Source organism: Chionomys nivalis, chromosome 2 (assembly GCF_950005125.1).
Source record: "Chionomys nivalis chromosome 2, mChiNiv1.1, whole genome shotgun sequence".
NCBI classification, from domain to species: Eukaryota; Metazoa; Chordata; class Mammalia; order Rodentia; family Cricetidae; genus Chionomys; species Chionomys nivalis.
The window spans coordinates 30,117,334-30,141,970 of record NC_080087.1 but is presented as its reverse complement, the minus strand read 5'-3'; the positions used below and the strand labels follow the sequence as shown (position 1 = coordinate 30,141,970).

The 24,637-nt window shown below is 44.3% G+C and overlaps 1 protein-coding gene across 1 annotated transcript; it reads right to left on the bottom strand.

Moving 5' to 3' along the window:
• Nucleotides 1-11,401: 11,401 nt before the first annotated feature.
• Perp (p53 apoptosis effector related to PMP22) lies at nt 11,402-23,866 on the bottom strand. Its single transcript, XM_057762245.1, has 3 exons — nt 23,404-23,866; nt 14,712-14,852; nt 11,402-12,828 (listed from the first exon to the last, which is right to left on the bottom strand). Exons 1-3 carry the CDS (start codon nt 23,615-23,617, stop codon nt 12,602-12,604), a joined length of 582 nt encoding a protein of 193 aa, XP_057618228.1. The 5' UTR covers nt 23,618-23,866; the 3' UTR covers nt 11,402-12,601.
• Nucleotides 23,867-24,637: the final 771 nt, after the last annotated feature.

Here is a 24,637-nt window from a genome sequence, read left to right as displayed (position 1 = left end):
AAAACCACAGAGAAACCCTGTCTCGAAAAACCAAAAAAAAAAAAAAAAAAGACATTAGTGATCGTTGCCAATGTACCTGGACTCTGGCTCAGATGGAAGCAGAAAGCAAAATTGTCATTGTTTTCATGTCTACCAACAAAGGCAGAAATACATCCTGGGTCAAGAAGAAATTTTGACCGTTAATCTTATTTCCTACGTGTGTGTGTGTCTGTCTGTCTGTCTGTCTGTCTGTTTGTCTGTCTGATCAATTTCCAGGATGAGTTCATGACCATCCTTTTACCAACTCTTTACCCTGTTGGTTCTGTGGATCCAACTCAGGTTGTCAGCCTTAATGGCAAACTCCTTTGTCTGCTGAGCCGTCTTGCTGGTACCAAGCCTATTCTTGAAGAAATATATTTCATATAGGTATGTCTGCTGTGGCCGGTTACTTCCAGATCAATCTTGGCAGAAGAATTTGAAAACCGCCTGGGAAGAATTCACGATTCTATGTCATTAAGAACATTGGTGATACACGAGAAGGGGTCAGACTAGCAGTGTTGACAGACTTTGGAAAACCATTGATTTCCAACTTTCTCTGTGAGTTTGAAAGGTTCAAGACAACACTGGGAGAAACAGCTGCAGCTGTGATAAAAAAAAAAAAAAAAAAAAAAAAAAAAACCAGCGAAAGACCTTGAATTAGAAGTGGGCCCTGGAGTTGCTACAGTAACTGTCAGTCATGGGAAGAAAACGTATGTTTTGCAGTGAGCAAAAAGAAGTAGATTCTTTTTTTTAATTAATTTATTTATTATATATACAATATTCTGTCTTTGTGTATACCTGCAGACCAGAAGAAGGTACCAGACCCCATTATAGATGGTTGTGAGCCACCATGTGGTTGCTGGGAATTGAACTCAGGACCATTTGGAAGAGCAGGCAATGCTCTTAACTTCTGAGCCATCTCTCCAGCCCCAAAGAAGTGGATTCTTGAGATAGAACCTGTTCCAGGTAAAGACCCTGTGGATATTGTTGAAATAACAAATGACTTATCATATTGCAAAATTGTAGTTGATAAGGTAGCAGTGGAATTGGAGAAGACTGACTATAATTTTAAAAGTTCTGCCATTGGTAAAATGCTCATGTTTAAAGAAAATCTTTAGCAAAAAGGAAGGGTCAGAGTTTATTGTTTTCTTATTTTAGAGACATCACCATATCTATGTCTTGCTGTGCTATGATATTCACTTTGTTGCAGTCCCCTAAATCTGAACCCACAATGTATCCCCTAAGTGCCTGTAAAAACTCCCATGTTGATGTGGGAGTGATCTCTTTCTAATCTGTTGCTTTCATTGGTTAATTAATAAAGAAACTGCTTTGGCCCATTTGATAGGCCAACCCTTAGGTGGGCGGAGTAGACAGAACAGAATGCTGGGAGAAAGAAGCTGAGTCAGTGAGTTGCCATGATTCTCCCACTCCAGACAGACGCAGGTTAAGATCTTTCCTGGTAAGCCAGCTTGTGGTGCTACACAGAATATTAGAAATGGGTTAGATCAATATGTAAGAGCTAGCCAATAAGAGGTTAAGACTAATGGGCCAAGCAGTGCTTAAAAGAATACAGTTTCCATGTAATTATTTTGGGGAAAGCTAGCCAGGTGGCGGGATGCAGCCCCACCTCCGCTCTTATTTCAACACCATGTGTTGCTGGCCCTAAGGTCTTCTTCTGGTAGAGGGGTGAAAAGGTGTGACTTCAACAAACACAGATGTGGGGAGTGAGGTGGAAGGCTTACTGCAGACTGGTTTATTTAACAACAGGGGAAAATTTACATATCCTCCCAACACCCAGGCGGTCTGATCCATTGGCAGTGACATGTCATGCTCATCTCTCACCAGCTAGGTACGATCAAGACCTCTAACAGTGCCTGTTGCTAGGCACTCAGGAAACACAGTCTGGTTGTGCTTTATTGACTAGACACACACAGGACACCTTTGACAGTTCCACACAGACTCAAGGTAGGCTCCTTTTGGCCTGGTAGGCCTTATCTTCCTACAGCCATGGAGGCAAGTTGATGACATCACATCCTTGGTACTGGGCACACCATGATTCATCCCCCTGGGGTTGATGCTGGTCTCAGCTTCTCTTCCTTGCTGTTGGTCCTATGTGAAACTCAGGGGAACAAACAACTAAAGACTGCACTATTTTATATTAGGATCTTTGAGTGAAAGAAGAAGGGCATTCCAATCTCCCCTTTCTTACTGAAAACAGGATAAAATTTTATCTGGTGGGGCTGGAAAGATGGCTCAGTGAATAAGAGTACTGGTTCTTCTTCTAGAGGATTTGGGTTCAGTTCCCTGCACCCTCATGGAGACTCACAATAACCTCTTCTGGCTTCTGCAGACACTGGACACACAAGTGGTGCATAGATACATGCAGGCAGAATACCCAAACACATAAAATGAAAATAAATCTTAAAAAAAAAAAAACTTACCCTAGAGACGTTCTCCCTGTAGCAGGAGCGGGGGAAATGTACTCCAAAGGTAGTCAGAGACAAGCGAATCTCATACAGACAGACCTTGTTAAAATGATTCTGGCCTTCCTTTAGCCTTCTTTACTCAACCCAGTAGAAAAATATTTAGTGTCTGTCAGCCTTTTGTGGCTTTCTTTCCTTAGAAGGACTCTTAAATTATTTTAACTTTGTATGATTCTCTTCTATTAATTTGATAGGTGGTAATAGTAATCATAATTAGTTAAATAAACTAATATTTAATAAATAGTAATGTTGTATTTAATTTACTGTAAGCCAGCTTCATCCTCTGGCTCAGCTGGCGACCTAAGCAGAAAGGCAAATCATGGTGTCCCCCACACCCACAAGTCCCATTATCTAAAACTTCAAGAATTCCTGAGTGGTTGATAGGATGTGCTGTATAATTCCTTAAATGACGCAAGCCGGGATGTGATGGTGGATATACAGCCTTGGGAGCCCCAGACTTTCTCATGACCTTTATCTCCCAGGGGTTATCAAACAGATAAAATGTCAAAGCAACCTCTTCAGCTGGTTATGGGATCGGCTGACAGAAAACTATTGGGAGCTGGGGATCAGCCTCATGTGTCATATGCCCAGTGTTTTGGGGGCAGCAGGGGGTGGACATAGTCTTCCTCTAATAGGAACGTCTGCCAAAATTAAAAGTCTAAGTCCCTAAGGATAATAAAAATATTTCAACCCAGGATCAAGGATGTAGTAGATTGTTTGCATACTACACACTAGGCCTTGAGTTTGATCCCCAGAACAACAATAGTCAGACAGACAGACAGACAGACAGACAGACAGATAGATAGATAGCAGAAATACTTTAACCGGAGGACATAGGACATAGTAACATAAGTAAAAGAAATACTTTAACCAGGGGACATAATAACATAATAAGGGTTCCATCGAGTTATAGCTGCTGCCTCTGGTCATTTGGAGTGTCCCCTGAAAGTAGACCAGCAGGTTGACAGAGTTAATTGTTACCTGGGATTAACGGACCTTGTTAATCACCATGGGGTATAGATGCTGTTCCTAAAAGGCCAGTTAAAAGCCTGGCACAGTTGCAGCCGTGGGATTATACCCGTTTTCACAGATTCTCCTTTTTAAATTGTACTTCAGAGACTACGGCATCTAACTGCTTTGGAACCAGGGACTCCTCAGTGTGGGCAGAGGTGACAGCAGCGAAGACGGAAGGAGTTGAGACTCCAGACCACATTGCCCAATGCCGATCAATCCAAACCCAGGTGTGCTGTCACCTGCAGCTCCTGCCAATGGGTTCCGCACACCCTTGCAGCTTCTAACCCCAAGCGTCCTTCTGCCTCTGGCCCTAAGGGCTTCACCTGACCTTAAGGAAGCTTACTCAGCCTGCACATGAGGCAGCCAAGGCAAGCTGGATTGAAAGGTCAAAGAGCAAGATTTGACAGTGAAGGACAGAAGCCATTGTGTCCACAAGAGTCGGTTCAAGCTGCTCCCTACACAGCTCCGAGGTCATCAGCCGTATGACCCCAGTTGCCCGCAGGAGTCATCAGACCCTAGGCATAGACTTAACTTTTTTTCCATCCTGTCCTCCTCTCAATTCTTCCTTAGGATCAGCTTTCAAATAAATCAACCTGCTCCTTTTGGAAATGTTCTTGTATAGCTAACAATCATGAAAAACATGCGCAAGCATCAGAACCTCCTCTTGATGACTCCTATTTTATTTAGCATTCAGTAAGTGGGCCATGGGAATGCCCTGAGCAGTTTGGAATTGATGAACCTCTATGTGGCATCGATATTTTTTCTCTGTTTTTGGCAATAGTGAGGATTGAAGTCAGGGCCTGGCAAAGAGCCCGAGCAATAAGCTCCAGCTCTAGCCCTATGGCTATTGGAACTATTATTACTTTTGAGACAGGGTCTTGCTGAGGTACCCAGGCTCGCTCTGAACTCTCTCTGTAGCCCCGGCAGGTTTTAACTTGCACTCATCTTAAACAGGTCTTCTGAGCAACAAGGGTTACAGGCCCGTGCCATGAGGCCCGTCTTCCTTTTCCGTCTGTATTAACAGTTCTAAAGTTTGTATGACTGAAGAAGACAAAACAAAAGCCTTTATATCGTCTCTGTATTTTGCAAAGCTGTCTATATAGCAGTTAGACAATCCAATCTGGAATCATACCTTCCTAGTTTTACTTTGAAAGCCACATGTCCCTAATGCCTGACACATAGCATAGTAAAGTACTTCTGTGGAGGTAAAAGTGTTTGACATGACTGGTATTTTATTATTTACCATAGAGTCTTTTTTAGTAATATCCATGAGCATGGATTACAGATTCATTCCTCTAAAGAAAGGAAAGGCTAATATTTCTTCCTGTACTGAAAATACTGGTTCATAATTGTATACCATGGTTTTTCTTTTTCTGCCGAAGTCTTACAAGCATTTGTAGAATTCAAAAGAAAATGACGGTTTCTGTTGGTGGATGCCGGTGACTAGTTGCCAGCTTGGTGTGGAATAAAAGGCACATGAGCATTCTTTGGGATTATCACTGGCCAATAATGGAGCTTCTTAGATCAATGCCAACATTGTTCCAGAAGACACTGTGCTTTAGAAGGTTAGACATGGGCTTTGTCTACCCTGTCCTCTGGCAGCCCTGCCTGTGATGACTCACTGACACCCAGGTGGAGAGAAAAGTGCTTGCTTGTGTTACCAAAACAAACACAGGGCCCCAGCAGGGCCTCTCTCCACTACCTGCTGTCAGACAGGAATCCTCTGCCTCCATGAGAACAGAGCACTCCCTTCAAACACTCCCTAAAGCACAAAAGTAGCTAGAATCAGCTTTAGAATTGGAAAATTGTTCTAAATGCAAAAGACTGAGGGAAATAGTGTGAGCAGGCAGGCACATTTTATACCCAGCATTCAGCGCCGCACCAGCCCAGTGGAGCTGAGGCAGCAGACAGGGTTGAGAGCAGTAATGGCTGTTGGCAGCCACTCAGTTTTATAAGAAGGAAGAGGGCTGGCTACACAAGAGCAAAAGAGACACCCTTGAGTCTCAGGGACATCACCAGGGTCCTGGGGCACCAGTAGGTTGCTGTGGGAACTTTATATTAGCCTGCTCAGTCCAAACCTACTGAGGCAGCACTGGGAATGGAGGGGCCTCCACATGGCGTGTCGTCCTTTTTTGCTAACACCTCAAGCCTGGTGTGTGCCGTGCCCTGGTAGGCGCTCTGCCACTGAGCTATAAACCCCAGCCCTTTCATGATGGGGTTGATAATGCTGATGTGATGATGATGATGATGATATTGATTGACTGGTTGATTGATTGATTTTAAGACTGTATCTTGCTAAGTTACTCTGGCTGGTTTGTACCCACTCTACAGCCTAGGCAGGCCTTGAACATGCAACTCTCCTGCTTCAGCCTTCCAAGTAGCTGGGATTACATGCCTATACCACAAAGCTCTGCTCCGTTACTCTTTTTTTTTTCTTCCTGCTTTTTAGTAACACCTTCTCCTGGATTCCTAAATCATGTACAAAGGACAAGGGAGAAGATTTGACTCTGCCTCTAGTTTCATTTGTGACGAGCTTGAGTTTGAGTTTAGAAACATGGAATGAGGGAGGGCTTGCTCACCCTCATCCTGAATCCTCTTCTTTGGGTTCACAGACAGAATTTTGGAAGAGACAAGTAGAGGATGTTGTTTTGTTTTGTTTTTGAGACAGGGTTACTCTGTGTAGCCCTGGCTGTCCTGGAACTTACTCTGTAGACCAGGCTGGCCTTGAACTCGGAGAGATCTGCCTGCCTCTGCCTCCCAAGTGCTGGGATTAAAGGGGTGAGTCACCACTGCCAGCTGTCAAGTAGAGACTGTAAGTGGAGAAAAAAGCTTGACCGACTTCATAGAGCAATCACAAGAATTTCTTCCTCTAATGAAGTTTCATTTTGGAGTCTGGACACTTTCACTGAGGTGTCTGGCTACCCTGGTGGGACTGTACAGCTATATACAAGGCACCCAGACTCCAGCCTTAGGTATTGTAGGAGAACAGCTGCATTGGTCCAGAGGAACGGCAACCTTCTCCCAAGCTTTACCAAGAAGACCATTCCAGAGTGAGGCCAGGAGTCACCTATGCTGTGTGACCAATAGAGTATTCTGAAAGAGGGGGAAAAGGGCATTTGTTCTCATTTGGGACCTGCCAAGGATATCATATTGATATCACTTATCTTGTTGTATCCAACTGCTGATATCTAGATATTTTCAAAAGTGGTCATTAGTCCAGTGATACAACAAATACCAGTTCCTCCTAAGTGTGCCATCATTCATCCTTGCATGAAATTAGATGGGGGGGGGGGGTTATTTTGTTGTTCTGTTCTGTTTTGCTTTTCTTGAGAAAGGCTTGGCCCTTGAAATGTTACTTGACTTTAGAAGCTGGGCATGGTAGCACACAGAAACACAGATTTTCCCAGAAAGATTTCAATGCAAGGATATCCCCCCAGAATCTTTGAGAAGAATCATTGGAAACCGGATTAGCATATGGAAATTGCTTGCAAAACCTCATTCACCAATCAATCACGTTCAGTGATTAAGTTTAGCATTTTTATTTTAAATCAGTGTTCCTTCTTAAGAGCAACATAGCTGAAAGCGGTTGCAAATTGTTGGGTAATTATCACAAGTCTTTGTACTGGAAAAACCGGCTGCTCAAACCCTTGTACAACCACCCATTAGGACTGAGTGATGATTCATCCTTGAGATGCTATTATGTACTTAAATCAACAAGATTCCATTTCTTCACAGGAGAATTATCTTCAAAAGCTGTGTGTGTGTCCATCTCTGTCTGTCTCTCTGTCTGTCTCCATCTGTCTCTGTCTCTGTATTTGTCTGTCTGTGTCTGTCTGTCTCTTTCCCTGTTTCACCCTCTCTCCCCCATTTCCTACTTATTTCTAGGGCTAAGGAGAATGCGTTCTTAAAGAAAATACTGAAGCTCAGACAAGGCCGGAGGAAGATCGTCAACATGACTTGAATTGGAGTTTTACTTAATTTTCCCTTTTGGCTGTCTTCCCACACTTGAGGTACTTTCGACTCATCTCTGCCACACCCAGAGCACATACACCCAGATACTATGAAGAATCATGAAATTTAGAAACAGCACCCTACACTCACCTAAAATTCAGCTCAAAAAGCAAAGGCTTAGAGTACCCATCCATTTACAACTTACACATTTTCTTTCTTCTTGAGGATTTGGGTGCAAAAGATTTGGACAAGATGTACCTAAAAGTGAAAACAACTTTCCCCCAGGTTTTTAACTCTGACCAGGAATATTCTGTGATGTAAATAAACCAAAATGGTTGGTTATGATGCAACTTTATTTATGTGCTCCATTTCATCTATATGGCTACCCTGTGTTCGTAAGATGTTTTCTGCGACATAAATTTCATAGTATTCTGTAGATGATAATTAAAACACACAATTTAATGTTGTCTATGGATGGCTCTGACTCTAATGTCTAAAACTAAACTGTACTCCAGTTAGGAAAAGATAATATGTATTAAAACAGCCTCTTAGGAAAAGCAATATATATCATTATATATATGACATAATTCAGTAAGCTTTAGGGGAGCTTTAAGTGCCAGGCTTCCCTGATCAAGATGGCGTGCACCAGTTTCAACCACACCCATGGGATATTTTGGAAAAGGGCTTCTATGTGTAAGGCTTCAAAGTGATGACTCACATGGTCCAGTCACAGAGGGAGCTAGGAAAAGGCAGTCAATGATGAATGTTCATTCTCAAACAAGTGAGCTTTCTCACCTACTGTAGTGGGGCATAGAGGTTAGGGTCTTGGGTGGGTCATTTGTTTACAGACACACACCCTTCATTGACTTTAGCTGACTTACTTATCCACACCACTCCCAGAGGAACCCCTGCCACCCAGACATGGCTCTTCATTCTTTTGATCCAACTCTTCTCTAGCACATGTCCCCAAACATAGGAGCCACGTAGATTCTGGCTGCTTGCAGAGTGACATAGGAGAGATCAAGGGAGCCAAAGCCTTAGGAGGGAAGGAAAGCAAGGTTTGCGTACACACACGCAACACTAATTCCATGCCCTACCCTACTAAACCCTGCCCCGCTCCCTCTTCTCATTTATGATTACTGTCATCGCTGCTCTTTATGAGCTGTCTGGCCCTTGGAAAGCTATCTCACCAAGTAACACGCTTCCATTTTTTATTTTTTCACAGAACCAGTAAGAAAAATGCCATCCTCAGGAGAGGGTCTAAGGAAATTTATATGATTAATATGTGGAAAGTCATTAGACAGAGTATGCTAATAAGGCTGATTGTTATCTCTGGGTTTTAGCTACAGGAAAATACCTGGGGCCTGTCTTCCCACTCTGAGAATTTGGAGCGGGCATTAGGTCAACTAGCAGAGGCCCAAGGAACAGACCTCTAACTAATGCACTTGACCGCACACTCTCCACCCTCCCTTCCCTCTTCTCACCCTACCCCACGCCCACGCGGTCTCTCTCTTTCTCTCCACCTCCACACTTCCCACTGGTCATCTTCGGGGCTCAGGGAGCGTCAGAGCTATGGCTTCTCAACGATCTAAGGGTTCTTGCATGTGTGTTAGCTGCAGCGACCAGTGTCACTCATTCTTCATCTTCTAGAAAGTTGATGGAGATGTGTGGTCAGCTAGCAGGTCCCTCTCATTATGGATGACTCCCTGTGATACTGGTTTTCTGTTCTGTGGCTTTTTCCTGTTCTAGAAGAAATGCAGCGAATTACTCTACTCCAGCACCTGGAATAGGAAGCCCTCAGTTCACAGTCGACAGCTTCCATCTCAATAAATAATCTTTTATTTTTATTAAAAAAACAAATGAACTCCTGCCACCATAGTAGTGTGATTTTAACTATTCTGCCTACTCATGAAAAGCATTTGAAACAAAGCACCAAAAAAAAAAAAAAAAGGCTTCACTTTAGCCTTTTTCCCTCCCCCTAGATGAGTGAGTAAATTAACTATATAGTAATTGTGCAGTGTTGTGAACACGACACTTGGGTTCAGTTCCTGATACTGATGAAGATACCGAGAGCATTGAGGAAATGACCCACCCACGCCTGCGCACCAGCAAGAGCCATATGTGGAGACAGACACACATAGGCCCCTCTGGGAGAATCTAAGAAAGCAAGGCAGGTTTTATTAAAGTCATAGGAATATCCCTCAGAAACTTAGAGGAAACCCAAGCTGATTGAGTCGTTATGATTCTGGCCTCCTGTGGGATTTCATGGCCATTCTTTCCATAGTGTATACTTTTGGAGCTTGAATTAATCACCCTGCACAGCCGCCTGCGTGGAAAGCAAAGGAGCTCTATGTACTACACCTTTGTTACAGTCAAAAGCCAGCGGCACTTAGCACATCTGACGGCTCAGTGTGTGCGTGAGGTAATCGTTTGAGAACCAGCTCTGCTTATTTAAAGGGCGGTAACTCAATATCATGAGGCAACTGAAAACTGCCTCAGCCTTGCCATGGGAAATCTCAGACAACACACTGTTGGGCTCTAAGTGATTTCTCAGCCAGTCCAGAATTCTTGAGCTTATTGTCGATCTGTCATGGGGACTCAGAACTTCAGAGACCTGGAGGACCTGCATACTTGGGTAGGGGTGCAAGAAATGGAACATTCAGGAAGAAATGACACACAGGGTGCCTTTGTCTCCAGTGTTTCCAGCAGAAGGTTTCTGTCCTATCAACTCACGGCTCCTCTAACTTATATTCCCCATAAGCCATTATCATTAAAATACAGTGTGTTGTCGACTGAGGAAGGGAAGAAGCAAGTCAAATAGGTCAAAACTCAAAGTGTGTGCTTCGGAGAAGTTTGTAAGCTGTCATTTTTTTGTACACAGACTTAAGTTTGTTCATCTTTATGTCCATTATTTTCTTAAAAAAGCTATGACGATGGGAAATTTAGCACTAATTACCAGTTCAAATGCCCAACCTGTCACAGAAAAGTTAGATTTTAAAAAAAAATGGTGTAAATTATCACCTAGACCACATTAAGAGTATGATGAAATACTTACTTCATATATCAGAAAGGATAAGATAAAAATTCACTGTCAAGGAGCAACCAGCCAAAAGAAGCAGGAAGACAGAATATGTTTCTCTCCTTCTGCTGGCTAGTCTGCTGCCCGTTTCACACCTTACAGGCACTGTGGTAGAACTAATTTTCAACCAATGTGGGGAAATACTTGAATGGGAAGATGGGCAGGGAAAACAGAGACTCCCATCTTCACTCCCTGGATAGAAGAGAGCCCATCACAAGCAGAAGGCTCACAATCAGAGTTGAGAAAGGGGTGGTCCTTCAACTAACCCACACAAGTGAATCTGGGGATCTGAACCTGTCAACAATAAGTCGCAGTAGTCACGCACTGTTGGCCCGGCTTGAAGAACGCTGTTGGATGTCTGCATGCATGGGATCGCTCCTTGAGGAGGAAGTCCACACTAGACTTTTAGAGTTTGTTAATACATGAAAAACCAGAATGGAGATGAGGGGACCAGTCACCCCAAACTTAAGATGCACAAAAGTGATAAATCAAGTTGAGGTAGAGAGATACTGGCTTCACAAGTAGTCTGAATTATCTAAGTTTAGGCCTAATGAACTGATTGCTTTTAACCCAAACCCAAATAAACAGTGTAATATAATTGTGCTCAATGAAAGCTGCTTGCAGAGCTTATGACAATGAGTTCCTTATGTACCACAGTATGCAAGATTCAAGTTGTAGGATGAACTTTTAAAAATGTAATTGAATACCTAAGCAAGACCTTTAGAAGTGAGACAGGAGACTTGGTTTTGTCTAATGTCCTTACCCATTGAAAGTATTTTCAATACCCCTCATAGATGGAAAATTAGCAACAACAACAACAACAACAAAAAAAAAAACTACAAACCAGACTCAGGATTTGAACACCTGGTTTATTGGGGGAAGCTGGAAATGAAAACTGCAATTGCCTTTGCTGCAACTTACAAAATAGTGATCTGCTGTATAAAACAAGCTTCTTCCCATTACGTAAGTACAAATGATAAAAACACTACTAATACCAGCCCATCCAGTGTCTATGCAGAGAAACTCATTCCTGAATTCTCCAGTTGTATGTATAATATCAGACATTTTAAGGAAGACCAGGTTTTTCATTCTATTCAGGTTTCTGTTACAATTAAAATCTATCCCAGCTGACCCTCAGCAGGTCCCAGCGGAGGCTGAGATGAGGAACTGACATTTCTTCTCCGCAGGATGTTTGAAGGACATTGCTATGACAGTGACTCCCTCCGATGTCTTCCTACCCGACCTCATCTCCTCCACCCGTCAGGATGAACCAGCCATAGTCCATCTTCCCATCCAGTCTGTGCTGGTTCTGAACATATAGACACGAAACTGTACAGACTCAATATGGCTTCTTCCCGCACCCTACCTCCCTAAACTATGTTAAAAGAGGGAAATTCGCTATAGCAGTTGAGTAGTGACAGCGGCCTGACTATTGTAACTTGCTTTGGCCGTATTAGAACACTTTCCCACACATCAAAGCAAGTCAACACAAAGCTTAGGGAGACGGCAATGGTTGAAAACACTAACAAGCAATCCTCACCAGCAATGCTCATTTAGGAAATCTAAATTTAGCTTTAGAGTCATCATTCTGCTTCTTCATGTAACCAAAAACTCAAAAAAGTTTTTGTGTTCTTTGCATTAATTTTTAGGGTATTTGATCATTGAAATTTTTTATCGGTAGCTCCCCTTCTCTTTAGCCCCTAGTAGAAACAATCCATTCTAACTTGAAAAACAAAAGCTTCCGTCTCATTTCCACTTTATTAAATTTCACACACATGCTCTTTAACAAATGCAGCTTAAATGATATAGATTTGATACAAGGAGAAATTAGTACATAACCAGCAAACAGAAACAAGTCTTTTTTTTTTTTAACTTCACAAGACACACACAGAACATGAAACTTAACACTATTTACGAAGCATTTTCTTTAGTATTTATTCCAGCATTTCTGATCATATGAACACTGCCCAAACATAGGTTCCTTGTGACTCGGAGAACAGTTTCCTCCTTGGGACCCATCTTGCAGCAGGGCTTCTCTTGGGGTCTCCCTCCGACATTAGGCAGATGTGTAGAAGTACCTGGGCTTGGCATTGCCTAGCAGGTCATCTTCGTAGTTGGGGAGGCAGCAGAAGAAGAAGGAACAGCCAATCAAGATGATGGTGGCCGCCCATCCAAAGCCATAGGCCCAGTTATAGATGTAATTGACGCCAGGGTTACTATGAAGGTCAAAGGTCTGGGTGTACTTCACTGGATAGATCACCAGGGAGATGATCTGGAATACAGCTAAAGAGAAGGAAAAATGAGCTCAGAGTATGAAGGTACAAATGACTACGCGAATGAGTGCACAGTGTGCAGGTTAGTCTTTTTCAACTCCCCCAAGCCCCAATCTCCATGAGGGGAGGGAACCTCAGCTCAAGAAACGCCTGCATCCCACTGTCCTGGGAGTACGTCAGTGAGGCACTTTCTTGATTAATGATTGTGTGGAAAGGCGTGGCCCACTGTGGGCCATGCCACCTATGGGCAGGTAGTCTTGGGTTGTATAAAGAAAGTTGAGCACTGAGCAAGCGTTTCTCCATGATTTTTGCTTTAGATTCCTGCCTCCAGTTCCTGTCTAAACTCCTGCTCTGGTTTCCCTTCCTGACCAAGTATAACTTGTAAACCCTTTCCTCCTCAGGTTGGTTTTGGTCGTGGTATTTATCACAGCCAGCTAGGACACACAGGAACAATACCCAGTTCACCAAGTTTCTCCCTTGCATAATAGTCCCTCTATAAGGACGCTGAGCGATTAGAGGAATCTGCTAATCATGAGCCAAACCAGGAATGTCAGAGATCCCTGGAACCCACAGTGGCATGCACACACACACCAGGTGGAAAGCAAGCAGGAGATCACACTTCACGATGCTGAGCATCTAACTGGATGAAACTGTTCCTTGCCCACACTATTGTTCTGCCATCTTAAGTCCTCTCTAGAGCACCAGATAGACACTAAAGTGGTTTCCTATTCACCCTCCCTTCCTCCTGTTTCTCTCCCCTCCCTTTCTTTCCTTCCTTTCCACTCTCCCTCCCTTCCTACATGGCACTAACATCATTCTCCTGGTGCATGCTTGATTTTATGGGAGCTGTATAGTCATGGAACTTCTGGCCTGCTTCCAACCCTGGCTACATAACTTGTCTCTCCCGGTTCATGGCTGAAGTTCTTCCCTGGCTTCCCTCTGGTCCTTGGTTGGTATCTTGAGAAATAAGTTTATGGCCTGATTTATCCTATCAACCAACACCTTCTTTGATCTCTGAAAACCCAAATTTGCTACTTTCTGTTTTGCGATTTAATTTTATTTTTTATAGATGTTTTGCCTGCATGCATGCAGTGTCATGGAAACCAGAAGGAGGCATTGGATCCTCTGAAACTGGAGTTACAGAAGGTTGCAGTCCAACGTGTGGGTGCTGAGAATTGAACCTCTCTTCTCTGGAAGAGGAGCCAGTGCTCTTAACTGCTGAGCCATCTCTCCAGGGACTCAGCTTCACTTCTGAATCTAGCTGGTAGCTGGGATCACATCACTTTGACAGGTATTTGCCAGAATTTCATATAGTCTTTAATCCTAAATACCAGGACCTTGCATTCTGTTAATAAAGGTGTGCCCTGAGTTCTATCTGCCTGCATCACTCCATGTCTTCACATCACTTCTGCTGGAGTCAAGTCCCCGGCACAGGCTTTGTGCTACAGATTCTAGGTCTAGCCCCTCCTGTCCTACTGTGTCACAAATCCTTCAAAGAGTAAAGTAGGTCAGGGACGTTCGGTCCCTTCAGCATGGAACTCACAGGAAGTCAGGCTAGGACCACTCTGAAGGTTACTGTACTTCCAAGACAGACACAACCCTGGTCTCCAAGGTTGGTTTTAGCGAATGGGGATACTTAGAGAAACATACAGGGGTTAATTCTTGTCATTTGAATCCAGAGAACAGAAAACTATCTGAGACACAGAGGGAAAGGGACTCAGATTCCCAAAATACAGTTGTCCCCTGATACTTTTGCCTGTGGTGACCCGTTTCTGAGGACAAATCAGAAAATATAACTGTCAGAGGTCTTCCGTGAACATCCACAGAGAAGGACTCGAACATTCTTCCCCACGTCCACTGATTACTAATGAGGACCTGGTGACACTATCTTACCAGCCAGGGCGAGGAGTCCTCCAATAACCCTCAGGAAAATGAGCATCTGGGGTCCACACAGGGCGAAGAAGGAGAGAATGAAGCAGATGACCAGGATGATGAAGCCGCAGAAGAGCGTGGCAGCAGCCGCTCGTCCCCACGCTGCAAGACAGAGTCACGGACACTTGTTAGACCGACATACCAACTCCCAAACTGCTAATCCAATCATCTGACCCCCAGCCCCAGGATAGAGTTCTGTGGGAGGGGAGGGATATTCTTTTGCTTTGTGAAGGGGTTGGGAATATTTAAGTAACTCCACACTTCAAGGGGAAGTTGGGTGATTCACATGGAGAATATTAATAATGTGTTTTGTCCCCCCTAAGTTTGGGAGCAAATGTTTGTATCTCTAAAATGCAAATTTAGCTTCTCAGCACAGTTTCCACATAAATAGGTCAATTTTAAAAGTTCACCCAGATCTGCATACAACATGACCATGACAAACATTCTCCATACTGAACAGTTCAAGTTACACACTTTCAAAAATGCTTCCTTTTAAAGGATTATTATTTAGTTTATATTGACGTCTGGCTTCATTCATAAGTTATTCCACAAGAGTTCTTCATCATTGACCGTGGTCTTAAAAAGAGCTGGGGTGAGGCAGAAACTGACTTCTAGGCTCGAAGGCCTACAGGGGCAGTACTAGCCCCTGCGCTCTTCTGTAGGTGCGGAAATGAGGAGATCCGCCAGGCAAGCACGAACCACTCAATAGCCCCTATCCTTCAACTCACACTGACGCCTTGTCTCTTCACACACAACCCGGTATCCAGAGCTAGCCATTAGCATTAGGATACGCACCAACTCCTCAGAGCAACTTCTGAAGGCTCACACCACCCTCGTTTCTAATTTAGAAATACTGGTAGACTCTAGAAGAGAGGGTCCACACAGATGGCAAATACTTAGTTGGCTTTCTAGCCTTCCTGAACCCAACACATCCATTTTAAAAGTTGTGCATGATCCTGCGGTTGGGTGCTGGTTTTGTGTTGGCTGTACTATATCCAGAGAGCTATGCTATCAACATGACAAGTCCAGAAGAATATTTCCATCCTTTCCAAAGGAAACCACATACCATCTGCAATCATCCCCATTCTGTCCCTTACTACCACCGTCCGGAGTTCTGGCAACCATTAACCTGTCTTCCTAATTTGTATATGCTAGATATTCCTCACTAATGGAAATTTACACTCTGTGACCTTGTGTGACAGTCTTCTTTCACCAAACAAATTACTTTTTAAAGATGAGCCATGTTAAGCATGAATTAGCATTTCATTCTTGTTTGCGGCTGGGCATTTCATTGTACTCAGAGCCCACACTTTGCTTACACACATATCTGGGCATGCTCTTATTTCACTCCTCTCTGAATTTTAAAGGGGAGCTATGTGTCCCTTCCCTGGGTTCTACTTCTTGCTAGAATACAGCACAGCTAACAATACACTCACTATATGTGAGTTATTCATGGCCATTTCATTACTCGGAGTCAAACAATGGCTCACGAAAAAGCAAGGGGTTTAGAGGCCGCCAGAGCTCATGGATACTCTGCCTCTGCCAGCTAAGCATGTACCAGTCTCCTTATTTAGGAACTCAGCCTAAAAATGCCTGGCTGCAAATTGTGGGGATGAGTACCCAAGTGCAAATCATTCTTTGGTAATTCTCCAACCCCCCTTGTCCAACAGTTCCTCTCCTGTTCTCATAACGTCTACCCAGAACCTCAGATTTTCACCTTGTTCCACACTGGCAAGGTTCTGTGTCACCCAGTTTCCCACCCTTCTCTTCTACAGACAAATGTGGTCTAACTTCCCATTCACTCCCTCTCCATCGGCCACATGGCCTGAAGAGCTTCCTCGGGTGCATGACTGACTGGGGCAGAACTCAAGAGAAAGAACAAACATTGTTTTATGTCTTCCAATACCGTGTTTTCCTACAGATGACCTCTCAGCAGTGGGGACAGAGGGAATGAGATGCCCTGTGATTGGACCCAGTTTGAGAGATGCAGTTCTGACAGCTTCCCTCCATGCCCTGCCTTTCTTCTAGATCAGCGAGAGATTTTAGGGTGAGGGACACACAATAATATTTTATTTAAAAACATATGAATGAAGCCAAAGCCAGAATATAAAACAATTATCTCTCTTCTCACTTTTGCCTTGCCCTTTGTGTAAGGGGATTTTAAAATGAGAAAGGGCTATGCTTTGGTAGACAACTCATTGATCAGATAGACCAGACTGCCACATTAAGCAATGGTGCTTATTAAAATACAGATTCCTATGCCTCCCTCCAGACCTCCTGGATGGGGCTTGAAAGACAGGATCCAGGCAGCTCAATTGTTACTAACCTTGTGGTTCTTCCATGCATGCCAAAGACTTGCTTTAGTTGTTACACAACTGTAGGAATTAGCATGTTATTTCCATACACCTGTATCCTTGATGCTTCTCAATTTGCCCGCACTATTCTGTTTCATCCCTCCTCCCCTCCATCCCTTCAACGAGTCTCTCTTGCTTTCATGTAGTATGTGTCTGTGTGCACGTATGGTGGTGGTGGTGGCAGGATCAATTCAAGACCCTGCACGTGAGAAAAAAAAATATATTGTTTCTTCTGCCATCATTCTCTACCATTTCCTTCTGTAAGCACCCTGAAGATGGAAAATAAGAATTTAGATGACTAAGCTTTATTAAAACAGAAGATATGCTACTCCCCCAAAGTTTATAGGTTTCAGTATGTGACCTGATATCACGTAGTCTATTTGTTTCTTTGTTTATATAGCTACTACCAACCATTCAGTTCAATAAAATCAATTGTTACATTCAGAAAAAGCAAAACATACTTCCCTTCTGTGAAGTCAGGAAAGGCAACAGATCTACACAAGCACACAGAGAATGCAAATACACAAGAGCACATCAGACAGCAGCATCCGATGTCAATAAGAACAGAAACATTTCTTAGCAAGAAATGTATTTCAATAGCTGAACTGCCACGATCATGGACTGTCTTGAAAGTTTAGTCAAATAAGTTCTGTGTAATCTTGCCATAATCATTTTTTCTGTTCATCTGAGGACAATTAGGGTAACACAGACAGGCTACTGCTGTGACTTCTTCCTCTGATATTTAACTGAAGTGTAGCTCACACTTAATTTCAGGGATGTGGAAAGAATTGCTAGTAACCTAATACACATATCCGACACCAACCGGTGAACGCATGCTTCAAATGGACCATCTGGGCACTTTCCCTATTAATCCAATTAGTTAATGTCCTGCTTACTTCAAATGCTGAGTCTAAAGAAAATCAAACTGGAACACTGAGCAACATTTTCTCTTGAGAAAAGCCACTCTCGTTGCAGAACACGTAAAACCTGCTCCTTGCAGCACGGCAAAACCCACACTGAATCATTTAACTATCATTTAGACTGAAGTCTTGGCATGGTTTTAAAGATCCTTGCTGATACAGGATAGACTTCTCTAAGCAAGGCAGCACGCCTTCTAAGGTCAAGAGCAATTTTCTTTTGGAATGGAGAGGCCGGCCTTCCCAGGTCTGAGCAGGAGGATCAAGACCTAATGCTCTGCCTGAGAAGAACACTGCTAGGCAGAGGGGCTTCAGCATCACTTACAGCATATATATATATAATCTAAAATACTTGTGTTCCAAGTACCCAGGAACTTAACATACACAGATGTACACAAGTCTTTGGGAACTTGCTTCAATTTTGTTTTGCGTTATACAGTGATCCAAATGACATCTCAGCTACCAACACTGAGAAGAAATAACCATCTTCAAAACATGTCCTTCACCTCCCTCTTTAGTGATTTGTTGGCTCACAGGGTTCACCTTTATCAGTTCTGAACAAGTCTGTCCGTCCTTACTATTTTGCACACCAAGCTTTACCACCTTTCCTAGTTGTGTAGAGGTGATTGACTATCTGAAGCGTGAAGATAAAAGCAGGAAGGGCTCCAGGGAAATGGTGTTTCCGGGTAAGAATTGCTTCTTTGCTTTGTTTTCTCATAGGAAGAGAGATCTGTTGTTTCATATATGGATTCTGTGCATGTCTTAAGTTTGTTTTCTACATACTACTTTGCAAAATTTATGTTATGAAAGAAGTCAAGGAAAAGGGAAAATTATTGATGGTATTCCTAATCTGTAAGTAAGTGTTTTCGAAACTCACTAATTTCCCTTCCCACCCCCAAATTAGTGCTTTCCATGGATTTGGTATGTTCTTCATAGATTTTACATGTGGACCAAATAGACCCAATAGGTGTGTCATCCACCCCATTACTTAAGACTTCGAAGGCACGAATGTGTCATCAAACTGAAGTGAGGTCCCTCTCTAGAACATATAAGTATATACTAGCACATACAAGTACATTCTAGAACATGCATTCTTCAACCAGTGATATCAAAGGTCCTACGTAGAGGAGTAGAGTTATTAGAAGATTATTTTCCATACTGTTTCTGTGAGATCCTGTATGCCATTCACAGGCAGAAGTAAAATATGAATATTTTAAAAATTAAAAGATCATACAATAATTAAGGAAACACAGGTGAATATGACAGATAAAAATACTGTTTTGTATATTCAATGGGGAGATGAAGGCAATGGTATAGCTAGAGGTATAGCATCCACTTGGAAGCTTTTGCAACAGCAGCCCAAACCTGCCCTGCTTCCCACTCCCAGGGAACTTGCTACACCACAGGTTATCCATGTGGTAGGGTTGAGACACAGGAATCCAGTGACCTCCCGGGTCCTTCAGATGCTGCTGATTTTAATACTGGAGGAGCAAAACTCCCTATGATAATTAAGGACAGACCTACTAAATGCAGGTTTATAGGACCAGGTCACCATCCTGCAGACGTTCTGAAGGGAGTAAGGAATGGCTGGCCTTGTAGAGAAATGGTGGGAGAGCCACAAGCAAGGCATTATAGGTGCTGGAGAGTCCGAGCACACGTGACACTTTCTCCTGAAACCCAGCTGGGTGGTGACTAGTTACCACTGGATTTTTACAGAACTCCTGTAAGAAACATGAAATGACACCCTATTGGAGCCAACAGACCCTCAAATATTTAAAATCTATGAGTTGAAAATCAGACAGCAAGAATGATCAGGGGGCACATCTCTCAGTCCTCATGGGAGAGTTACTTGTAACCAAGTAACATTGTCCCAGGGTCAGAACCAAGTCCTCAAAAAAAAAAAAAAAAAAGCTGCTTGGCCGTGGGTACCAATTGCGGGACTTTGGTAAAAACTGGAACTCCATCACGTTCATTCCTTTCTAATCCCACAGGTTCAGAAGTCTGTGTTATTAGGGGCAGAGCCAAGGCACTGAGGTTCTTTAGGGTGCTACAGGAACAAGCAGAGAGTAAGTAGGCTAGCCTGTACCGTGAGTACTCAACAGCAGTGTGCATTCTAAAGTTAGTCCATCAAAGGAGTGGGTGCGCCTTCAATTTGCTGTTAAGAATGTGAGCAGATGTACATGCAGGCACATGAAATTTATCTACTAGTCAAGCATCGCAAAACAACAGCAGCTTGCCTTCCACCCCCTCTCAGCAGCAAACTGCCCCACCCCTCTCATTCCAGCATGTTCCCCACAATCTCTCCCACCCCATCATACCACCCCCAAAGCTGCAAGAGCATTGTCTCAGAATGAAAGCTTTTCCACTGAATTTAGCCTAATGTAAATGAGTGGTTTGAACTTATTTTTTCTCATGCCTGTTCTTTTAGGAATCAGGGCACTCAATGATCTTAAAACATTTCATCAGATAGTCTGATTCTCTGACTTGTGGAAAAGCGGTGTCTAGGGAAAACATTGGGTGCACACTGAGGAATTTAAGGGATGGCTTTGGTAAAACTGAGGCTCCATGCTTCGGAGTACAAATGGCAGGCACTGCCTTTTCACCGGCCTCCCTCCTCTGGTGCGTAGCTCATCCCCATGTCCTCCACCCTGACAAGCCAGAGCTTGCCTGGGATCTGCAGTCTGTGAACTGAAGCTTAAAATACCTTCCTGTGGAAATATTCTCTACACTGGAAAAGGAGGGCTGGCATTGCAAGCGCGGTGTGTGCTTGCTCGCTGAAGTTTTATTCTGAGTTTGGCTTACAGGAGAAGCTCGGATGATCATGTTAATCGTAAATTTAGATTCTCATCTTCTTGATAAATATAAACTGAAACATCCAAACAAGTATCTGCTAAGATAAATGTCAATTTAGCTGCTGCTATCACATAAAAATATTTGGGGTCTAACTTGGCTTCTTTATTCATTTAGAAAAAGATGAGAAGACCTTGTTGTAATCCACAATTCTTAAAATGTTAACAATAATAACAAAGACTATAATAATGTTATATATTCATTTATCCTAAGAAATCATTGGTCTTTATAAAACTATAAAAATACTATATTCTTTAGTATTATTGTCAACATCACCAAAAATAACCAGTCCTTACTACCAAAACAAAAGCCTTAATGTTATGAATATCACTTGGCAAAAAAATGATTGTCACACACTTTTTAATGAAGGTTTTGCTTTGCTGATAGCTTCAAACAAACATTACTTCCTAGTATCACTAAGAATCATGTAGCGCGTGAGGCACACGATGCTCAGTCCTATACTGATACGGTTTTAAACAGGCCCATCCACCCTGTTCCTTGCCATACAGAACGCAGCACTCATACACTGTGCGAGGGTGTCCATCCCACACAGTGTGGGCTCCTGCCAGCATACTGTTGACAGCAAGACCCCACTGAAGCTTTCTGGAGATCGTTAGAGTTCCCAACTGCCCAGATGATCACCCGGAAGTACAGGACACGCCGTTCTTTTACAGTTGTATAGCAAAGTGATCAGCAGTCCATGGAGTGGGCAGAGTAAAAATATGTAAACTCATCCCTGCCTATAATGGGGAGATGGGGGCATTGAAGCTGGCTTCACACCTCCTGCCTCCTTCCACAGCCCGGCAAGTAGGCCAGTCTTCCACTGGTGATATATGCATCTGGGTGTCTACCACAACATGGGCACTTAATCACCTGTGCAGAGGTGATAGAGAAACTCTCAAGTGTTAAATCACTTTAACACATATCGCCTAGCAGTCAAAACCAGGCGCTGTATCATGAATGTACTGATCAATTTCCCAAGATTCCTTTGGGGAACTGGGGTTGTGCAAGGCTGATTTCTAGAGTGAATTGAGACAAACTGAACTCTGGATGGGTGTTTGCTTATAGCAGAAAAAAAGCTAATGCTTCAGACTCACAGGCTAGAACAAAAGCTCGCCTTTCCCCTTAGACTTACACAGTAGCACATCAGCCTGAGGTTAGAGCAGGCACACCCTAAAAGATGAGCTCACCCTATAAGGCAAGAAACATGGAACCAGCATTGTGTGTGTTTCACAAGAGGGCCCTGCAGGCCAAATCATGTCCCGGCAAGAAAGCTAGTCCTGCCTCTGCAAGCTGATTTCCACTACTGAGTACCCCTTGGGGCTCTATCAGCCTTGGCGTGAGCTATGCTTAACACGGTCTATTTTAAAAACCTACACACACACCTCTCAAATCCTCTGAAAGTTTGAGTGCATTTTAAGATACAGCTAGGTTATTCCAAGGCGACGCAGTACCTGTAAGAACCTAAAACATTTGTAGCAGTAGGAAGTCCTGTAGGCCAAGCATTTACGTCTGATTTTAGTGAGCGCCCAAGACTAAAAGAAAGCAGGAACAGTGGCCTTCTCCTCATTTTACCACCCGCCTCCCTTTCCGGGGAATAAGCTACAGCAGGCAGCTGATAAAGGGCCCAGAACCCAAGCCAAACAGCATCTGGGAAGCCCTGGGTGGGCCGCTACAGCAAAAGGGTGAAACTAGAAAAACTTTTTCGAAACTAAAAAGGGTGAAACGTTCTGGCGAAACTAGAAAATGAATGGGGATAAAAAGTAACTTGATTCTGTCTGTTTCAAAAGGATAAAACCGAATAGGAAAGCGTTGGCTGTAGTAGCCCTTGCTCCCCACACACTGCCAGCCACTACTGTATCTACCCTAAACAAGAGCGACATCCACTTCCGGAAGAAAAATGCTTTTTTTTCCCAAGAACTACTACTGACTGTTAAATCAAGTGTTGGGGCTCCCCTCCACCCCCGCAGAGGCCAGCCGAGAGAGGCAAATGCAGGCCACTGCGAAGTGTTAAAAGGGCCAACACCACTCCATTGGAGGGACGTGTTTACTTCTCCGATTCTAAATCAGATTCAGATAAAGTTCCCTGACAGCCACACTTCAATTAAGGCCACTCCCCAGAACAAGAGCGAACACGAACCAGCTAAGGTACTGGAGTATCTATTGAAATCATAGCTGCTCCAACTTTGCCTGAAAGGACTTTCTCATGAGAAAAAAAAAAGTTTAAGTTAGATGAAGTGAAACGAATGAATTCACTCTGGCACGTTATTTTAATATTTACTTTGCAATGGCTGTTCAGCTTGCGCAGGTAACTGACAAATCTTTTTAAATAAGTTGGATTTGTCTCTTTCAGGTCTGAGTCTGATTTGGGTCGCCTAAAACTACTGCTTCATTTGCCTCAAGCCAGATTTTGGAGTTTGAGCCCTGAGCGGACTTTTGAAGCAGCCCCTACCCCTCACCCCTATCCGACAGGCGCCAGCGGTGGCCACAGGTCCGGCTCCCAAGGGCTTTCAGGAGGCGGCCACCACTCACCGTACTCCATGAGGCTCTGGCAGCCATCGTCGTAGGACCCGCTGCCGCCGCCCTCATCCCAGCATCTCCACCAGAGCGAGGACGTCTGGAGGTGGACGCTCGACTGCACCCAGCCGCGGCCGGACAGCGCGATGATGTCGAAGGCGATGGCGCTGAGCAGCAACAGGGGTAGGATCCACCTGCAGCGCTCGCAGGCCAGGCCGCAGCGCAGCATGTCGTCGGTGGCGGCGAGGAGCGGAGGAGCGAGGGGCACCGGCGGCGACGGCAGAGAGTGGCCCCCCGCGAGCGCGGACACCGCAACTAAAGGAAGAGGCGGCTCCCGAGAGGACGCGGCCAGGGGCTGGCGGCGGGGGCGCGGCGTGCGGGCCACACCTAGATTCCGGTGACTCAGAGCGCTGCCCCGACCTGCCGGGTCACAGGGACTGCAGAGCTCAGGCCAACCCCCGGCTCAGCGCCAGGGTGGGCGTGCCTGTCCCTCCCGCCGCCTGCAGTCCCACCCGATCGCCGCCAGCGCAGCACACACACCTGTGGACACTCCAGCGCCAGCCTGTGCTCTGCCCGAAGCTGTGTGCACAGAGGAGCACCGACTGCTAAGGCCACACTAGAGCTCCAATCACTCTGTCTGGGACATCCCAATGGCCTGTGAATAAATAATGGACCCTAACATGTAAGGACTTGGGCACTCAAACCTGGAAGCCTGGGTGTCTGACTCCCACAGGCAGAGGCTATGCTTCCTGTCAGGATCCACCTTTGGACCTTGACTCTTGCAGCCATAGACACACTTCTGTTTTCCTGCCAGTCCTTCCCGCGAGGTAACCCTGCTCACACTCTAGGATGCAAAGGTCATCTCCATTACTGGGTGTCTAACTTCCAGTCTGGATCAATTGGGGAGCTCAGAAACTCTGATGAGTGAACACAGTTCGTGTAACCAGTGCTTTATGCTTGAAGACTTTGCCTGCTGCTTCCTGCAGAAAGCTTCGTGTTCCCTTTGCCCCAGTTAGGGTGTTCCCTACATATCTAACCTGGTCACAACCCGTTCTTCCACTTCACACAGTTTTTGGTTTTTCCAATAAAATCACATGTCAGCACACACGGGCAACTGAAATCTGCCCCTCAGCTGGCCTGAGCCAGCGTCTGCCCCTGAGAATCAGGTGTGGCAGAGAGGGTGGGGTAACCGCCAGGAGTTGCACGGAGAGAAACAAAGTTCTCAGTGCCAGGTGCCATGGTGGCCTGG